Source organism: Solanum stenotomum, chromosome 12, assembly GCF_019186545.1.
Source record: "Solanum stenotomum isolate F172 chromosome 12, ASM1918654v1, whole genome shotgun sequence".
Classification (NCBI taxonomy): Eukaryota; Viridiplantae; Streptophyta; class Magnoliopsida; order Solanales; family Solanaceae; genus Solanum; species Solanum stenotomum.
Genome location: NC_064293.1, coordinates 41,653,053 through 41,660,808, shown reverse-complemented (window position 1 = coordinate 41,660,808; position 7,756 = coordinate 41,653,053). Strand labels below are relative to the sequence as shown.

General features: G+C 36.4%; 1 protein-coding gene across 1 annotated transcript; it reads left to right on the top strand.

Annotated features, from left to right (window-relative positions):
* The first annotated feature begins 3,072 nt into the window (after positions 1 to 3,072).
* On the top strand, positions 3,073 to 7,353 carry LOC125849249 (small nuclear ribonucleoprotein SmD3b-like). Its single transcript, XM_049529297.1, has 5 exons — positions 3,073 to 3,327; positions 6,258 to 6,310; positions 6,383 to 6,449; positions 6,524 to 6,580; positions 7,103 to 7,353. Exons 1-5 carry the CDS (start codon positions 3,169 to 3,171, stop codon positions 7,163 to 7,165), a joined length of 399 nt encoding a protein of 132 aa, XP_049385254.1. The 5' UTR covers positions 3,073 to 3,168; the 3' UTR covers positions 7,166 to 7,353.
* Positions 7,354 to 7,756: the final 403 nt, after the last annotated feature.

Here is a 7,756-nt window from a genome sequence, read left to right as displayed (position 1 = left end):
GTCGATTTGGTTTGATTTTATGTATTATCAATTGGATTTATCGGTTTTCGATTTTAAATATGTTAAATTAATAATCAATTCAATAAAATAATTTTAATTGATTTATCAGTTTTGGTCCTTAACGACTTGATATTTTAGGAAGAGGTTGGCGAAAAGTGCCGATGTGTAAAGATCGTTGGTTGGTGGAAACAAGCGTGTCGTGTCTGACTGTTACCTCGCCTGGATTATCACAGCAGGACCCAATTGTCCCCACTTCATCATTTGTCATTCAGGGTACGGGTTGGTTTACCTAATAGTGGGTTATAGTAGGTGTCATCATAACTCGGGAACTCAGGTTATGACAAGTTGTTAATAGGTTCTTTCCCCTTGATATGAGGGAGGACCAATAAGAAAATTCTTATAAAAAAATATATAATTCTCCAACAATTTGATGCGACAATATAATAATGTAACTTATAGAATGTTCAGAGTAATAACTAACATGAAAAGAACCATATAAATGCAACAGAGAAATTAAGAGGAATAAAGTTCTTATTTAGGATTTTGACGTTTCGTATAATGTGAGGTTGTGAATTCAAAGTCATTGTGAAGAGTGAATTGAAGGCTAAAAATAAAGATAGAAACCAATATGGTTTATGGTACTAAGTTTAATATTTAATAGTTATGTAGAGGGAAAATAGTAAATTACAACAGTCTTATTAAGTTATGAATTTACCCAATAACTCACTATTAAAAGGGAAAATTGTATATAATAGCAAACTATTAATTCAAATTAAATGCTATAAATATAGATTGATTTAATTGTACCTCATAGCAAACTATTGTTATTTCACCTCTCTCTTGGTGAATCTCGCTCGCCACTCTCGTTCTCTCTAGGCCTTGGCATAATATGGTTCAAACCGAAAAAACCGACCGAACCGATTTTTTTTTAATTTCGGTTTTGGTTTTTCGGTTTTTTCGGTCGTTTTCGGTTTTGAATTCTAAAAATTCAGTTTTTCGGTTCGGTTTTCGATTTTTAGCTATTTAAAATCGGTTAACCGAAAAATCGAAATTATTATATACATATTATATAGATTATAGGTTGCCTTCTTCATTTATGTACGTATTATGGGCTTATGGCCCAATTTGGTTGGCCCAAATCAATTGGCCTACCACTTCAGTAAAATGACAAATCCCTAATGACAATCCCCTAATTCCCAAATCAGTGAATCCCACGTAAAGCGACCACTCAACTTTTTGTGACGCACTAACGAGAGGCAGTCAACGACCACAGTCCACACCCCCCACTCCTCACTCCTCGTCGACCTCCAGTTCACACTCGATCTCAAGTCCTCGACCACGCTGTGTCGCATCTCGCAAAAGTCGCAGACTCGCAGGCCACAAAAATTGTACTGTTGCAACCTTGAAGCTAGGGTGCAACACTTGTGTCTTCTCACTCACTCATCACTCATTAGTCAACTTTGTCAAGATTTAAAAGCTTATTGAAATTTGAAGGCAAAAACTAAAATATATGGCACAAATTGTTGGAGGCTTGGAGCCTTTAGAATATTGTTGAATGTTGATTATTGTAGAAGTTGAATGTTGTATAGAAGTTACTGGTAGGCTGCAATGCCAGCCATTGTAGCAGCTGCTAGAGTTATCACTTATCTTATTAATGGATGTTAAAAGCATATTGTTCCATTGACTTCACTCTATCTGCAAGTCTGCAACTGCCTCTTTGGCAACCAAGGGATCCAGACCATCAACATTTGTATTAGAGGTTTTATAGTCATTTAGTGGATCCAATAGTTGGCATAGATTATTCAATTAATTCGAGTCTTTAACAAAGTAAAGACTAGAGAATGTAGTTGTGCTGCCGACTGCTGCAGTGCATACTTCGCTAGTGTGAGGCTGTGAGCTTTTGGAATTTTCAAAACATTGTTATTCAATTTGGTTAAACCGAAAACCGAAAAACCAAACCGAAATTTACAAACCGAACCGAACCGACCGAACGCCCAGCCCTAGTTCTCTCCCTCGCCTCTCTCATTTTTTATATAAACGCAAGTATATAAAGTGCGTTTATGTTTGTATAAAGCGAGAGAAAATTATATATATACATATATTTTCGTTCCCCTCTCTCCCCTTTCCCAGATCTCGCTCTCTCACTCGCCTCTCTCACTTTATACAAAAAACGCAGCACAAATGTGTTTGTATTTGTATAAAGCGAGAGAAAATTGTATATATACATATATTTTCATTCCCATCTCTCCCCTCTCCCAGATCTCGCTTGCCACTCTCCCAAATCTCGCTCTCTCACTCGCCTCTCTCACTTTATACAAAAATGCAAATGTATAAAATGCGTGAAAAATTGTATATATACATATATTTTCGTTCCCTTCTCTCCCCTCTCCCAGATCTCGCTCGCTCACTCGTCTCTCTCACTTTATATAATTGATCTTTTTGTATATATATACCAAAACAGATTATACAACTGCTTTCTTTTGTATATGTATAGCGAAATATACATATTTATGTTTGCTATGGAGCGCAATTATGCAAACTTTCCTATAGCATACAAATATGAATTTTGTGTTTGCTATATGTGAAAGTTGCTCATATTAAAACAAACCGAACCGATAACCCGATTTTTTTATTTTATAAAATCATTAAAAATCCATTAACTCAAAAACAATAAACCAATAACATTTTTTTTAATTCAATTTATCGGTCAATTCGATTTTTACAAACCCCTGTCTTGTTAAACTTTTTATTTCCAATTTGGAGTCAAATGTTCACTTTTGTTCTCTCATTTTTCCACTTGCATTATACAACAACATATTCAGTCTAATCCTTATACTTCCCGTGGGTGTTATAAGAAACTTTAGAAATTTGGTGACTCAATTGCAAAGTCTCGGAAAATTTTGGTAGTGAAGTTAAATTACCAGATAAAACTTCTCAAAGAAAAAAAAGGAAAAGAAAAGCGTACCCATCATATAACACGGGTAAACAAGAACCGTTGGATCAGAATTGATCCACCGGCCAAGAACCAGCAAGAATTTGCCCTAAGAACCGTTTGATCATATTGGTTAAACATTTGTTCACACTCTGTCACAGTAGAAGAAGCTGCACTCTCCTCTAACCAGCAACGTTAGGTTTTTGGAGAAGTAAAGAAAGCGGGAGAAATCCGCCATGAGTCGGAGCTTGGGCATACCGGTGAAGCTTCTACATGAAGCGACAGGGCATATAGTGACGGTAGAGATGAAGAGTGGAGAGCTATACAGAGGAAGTATGGTGGAGTGCGAGGATAACTGGAATTGCCAACTGGAGAGCATTACGTACACAGCTAAAGTACGCTTACATATCTTTCTGGTTTCTTGTGTGATTTTTCCGATTTTGTTAAGCGTTATTATCTGTGCTTTCTTTTTCTGTTTCTTAAACCCTAAACCCTAGTTATTTTCTTCGATTCTCTTGTCTGCTAATGATATTGTATCTTGCTCTTGTTTGCACTTATCCTATATTCTGTTTAACATGTGCATTAGTTTGGAAACAAGCTAATCGATTGTCAGTGCAATATTTAGGGTGACAATAGTGGATACTTGTTTAACTTCCAAAGTGGAGGAGTAGTATACAGAATGACATGCTCATTTTTACTAAGTTTTATCCATTTACCTGTTGTTCCACATTTTACCAGTAGAGTGTACTGCCCCTGTTAAGATATGCTTATTCACACTGCTTGAAGTAGGAAGTTGTTGATCACCTGAGTAGCTTGATTTCTTTGAATTTGCTCCTGGATTCGTTCTATCTTGGTTAGGCATTTCTAGACTGGGATGGCTCTGAAATATATCATATATTGACTTTTAATTTCAAATTATGGCCTCTATTATTTCAAATCTTCTTCTAAATCTGTAAATATCAAGTCCTGTTTATTCCTGTATAGTAACAAAGCCTATTTTTTAATCACATAGAAACACTTGTGTTAACTCAAGAATTTCACCTTTTGAGTAGCTTTATGTAAAGTCTGTTGATTTGTCGCTTAGAAGCAATGAACCAATGCAAAATAAGGGATTATTGCTTCATTGGTGAAGCCATACATTTAAGAGAAGTGTGTGGTCCACTCAGTGATGCACAAAGTGATTCTGATGAGAAGCGGTTCACTCGCTTAATCTCAACTTCGAGGAATAGGCTGAGTATTAACATTATTGTTATTTGATGCTGAGATTAGTTATTTTAGTTGAAATTTGCTTACATGGTATTTCTTAATCCTTCATAAATTGTGTGCTTCACTTATCGCCTTTTCGCTTCAAGCACTGTGGACCTTGCCATTTTCTTTTTTGTGTTTTTGGCTGATTTGAGTTACTTCTGTCACATCTCAACCTTGAAAAGCAAACATGGTGTTGACTTCATAGATGTGTAGCCCAAAAACAGAGATTTAGAGCATCTCCTTTCCAATGTTGTTAAGATAGCATAAAGCATTTGAGAACCTAGAGAAAAAAGTAAGTTTTTGAAGTTCAAGTTACCAAGAGTTTGCTCCCTTCCTTTTCGAATAAGGGGGAACTATAGAAAGCCTCATTCAACCATACAAAACAGGTGCAATTTGCTGACAATTCTTGTAGGAAGGGGAATATATTGTGATTCCTCGGGACAAAGCCCATAAAAGTCAAGGGTTGTTTTTCTTGCTTCTCCTAATTACCATAACAAAGGCTATACTGTTCATTAATGAGGTTGGCAGAAAAACACATCTTCTATCTCGCTTCTTTCTCTACCTCCTTCTGTCTCCCATCAATATGAGAAGGTCTCGTTGACATCCATAACTACATCCGAGTTGCTTCTAGGCATAAAATTTGCATTGTCAACTAAAGAAATTGGCACAACTAGGCATATCAAACATTGATAATGGAAAAATCTGAGTTTCCCTGCCATGATGACCCATTTTGAGGCCTCACTCATGGATAGAATAAATGACCAGTAGACCTTTCTTTATCTGTCTTTTTTCCTTTCAATGGAAATTGAAGCGTTCATGAAATTTCTTTCAACTGGAAATGAAAGATCTTTTGTTTTTCTTGACTGGTAAGACGAAAGTTAACATTTACCTTATCATAAAAAAGTTGAGAGTTGGAGCAAGTCCCACCATCTTCACCGGGCCTTCAAAAAGTCATCATTGCTCAAGAGAAAACCAACTAGTTTGGCAGACCAGTGCACATTGTGTGCAAATTAGGTGCTTTTCATTTACTTTTTTTTTAATAAGTAAGGTCATTCCCAATCACTTTCGTGGATTATTTTTATTCTATCATGTTCTTGAGAAATCTACTTCATGTTAATGGAGGAGCTAGTTCCAGTCATTGGAGCAATGTCTTGTCATTTCTAGTGTTGAGCTAAATTCCTCCAAAAAATGAAGTAAGGAGAAGATGCTTTGAAGGCACTCTTACTCCAAGCTTCAAGCTTAAAGCCAGAGTCTTAACATGTCTCTGTAGCCTGAGCAACCTTTCCCCCGTAACTTCCCTGATGTGTTGTTGAACTTTGTTAGCTCCTTAACTTTAGGTTAGACCTTTTGTAATAGAGCTAACATTGTCTTTTCTGTAGTATTGTTCTGTAAATTTTGTATCTCCTTGATGCCTTCTATGCAATTCATTACCTTATTAAAAAAAAGGAAGTAATAAGAAGATGAAAAACTAGAGATTTTAAGGAGGACGTCAACTTTCTAAAGAACAGAGAAAGGAAATCTTTCCAATTTAGGAAACCTTTATGTTCCAAGTTTTGTTCTTCCTAATTTTGGGCCTACTGATGTCATATCAAGATGCTGGGAGTTGAAGAAACAGTAATGATTTAGATTTTGTGGCATTTTGCCTTAAAACTTTAATGTGCTATCTGATAATGAGCTCCACATTTATATTTTTTCAACTGTATGCCTTCTTTTGGTTCCTCACTTTTTTCTTTTTCTTGGGTAGGTGTATGCAGTATTGCCTATAAATTATGAAAAGTAGGAAAAAGTGAGTTTTACCTACTGCTGTGCCTATCCTTGATTCTTATAACAATGTTTCTTCTTTAGTAAAAGGAGAAACGCATGGTGTCTGAAAAGAAAATGCATCAAGATACAAAATTGTATATAAAAATTAAATAAAGCACATAAAACTATCTTAATTTTTAGCAAATGCTGAATTTTTTGGTTATACTAAAAATGACACTTCTAGGCATATTTTGGTGAGTCGATGAAGGAAGTGAGAAGCTGGATTTACTAGAATTCAAAGTCTATTTTACATTGCTAATATTGATCACTGCAGGATGGGAGAGTGTCACAACTAGAGCATGTTTTCATTCGAGGCAGCAAAGTCAGGTACATGGTTAACTTTTTTTATATACTGTGCTATTGCTGGTAAGATCATATCTGAACATTAATTTCCACCAGGTTCATGATAATTCCTGATATGCTTAAGAATGCTCCCATGTTCAAGCGGCTAGAAGCAAGAATCAAGGTTCTTTCCTCACTTTTTCTAAATTGTCACTGTTCTGTCAAGTGCTATGCTTATGTTTATTTTCATTTTTGAAGGGAAAAGGTACATCACTTGGTGTTGGTCGGGGACGTGCTATTGCTATGCGAGCTAAAGTGAGTTCTTCTTCAGTTTTTACTGTTTACAGTTGCACTTTTGTATTTGTAGTCAACTTCTAAGCTTACCTCATCGGGTACCCGTAGACCTCAAGCTCATTGCAGTTATAATTCGAGAGGGTGGTGCCAACTCTACTTTTGGTTTAGATAAGAGGAGGGGAGAGGGAACTTTACGTTATCTGATTGTTTTACCTTTCCTTCTATTTTTTCTTTGAAAAAACTTTTTTGCTAGTTATAGGAGATGTTAAATTTATATTTCCTGCCTGCATCCAATTTTAAGAAGTGTTAACCCTTTGACTTTTACTCTTCCTATCCTTTCCTCTTTTGAACACAACTATATTGCCTAGATTTCTTCCCAGCGCTTTTATTTGGCTCTCTATTTGTCATGGGGGAAAGGGTTGGGGGGTTGTAATTCGGGAGAGGCTGAGGCGGTATATAAGGAATTAATCATAAATATGCTAGCCAAGTCTTACAACTCTTCTATTGGAGAAATACACCTGATTATAAACACCTTGCTTGCAGGCTCAGGCTGCTGGTCGTGGAGCACCACCTGGTCGGGGTACTGTGCCACCTGTAAGAAGATGATTCCTCGATGCGGGATTTTATTCTATCTGGTTTAGCAACCGTAAAAATTCAGTGTAAGAATGTTGGAGTAGATTTCCTAAGGTTGGTCCTTGGTCTAATAGTCTGAGTCACATTCGTCTACTTTGTAATTTAACCTTTTTCACATACGACTTAAGAAGGCTGGAATATGAGTGCTTTTCAAATTGCCTATGTGCTTGTACTTCGCCTGTGTTGAGAAATATGGATTAGTCCAGTTCTTCACTATCACCCTGTGTGCCCCAAGTATGTCATTGGGCCTGTCTTTCTAATGCTGATGTGGGCCTTGTGAGCTCACAAAAAGGAAACTCTGTTTGTTTGGGAAGGCAAGTTTTCTTCGGGTTCTTTTTGTTGGTTGTTGGAGGATCCGTATACTATCTGTTGGACTTCAGAAGCCTACTTTTGTATCGTTAAAGCTAATATATGCGTGGAACTGAAGAGTGTTGAAAGTGTCTTTCTTTTCTTGATTCTTTTCTGAGGTGAAGTAATGGGTAATGCATACAAATCAGATTCTTTGTTAGGATCAAAAACATATATTTGGTTGAATTATGGATCATTATATCTGCATCTTGAGTT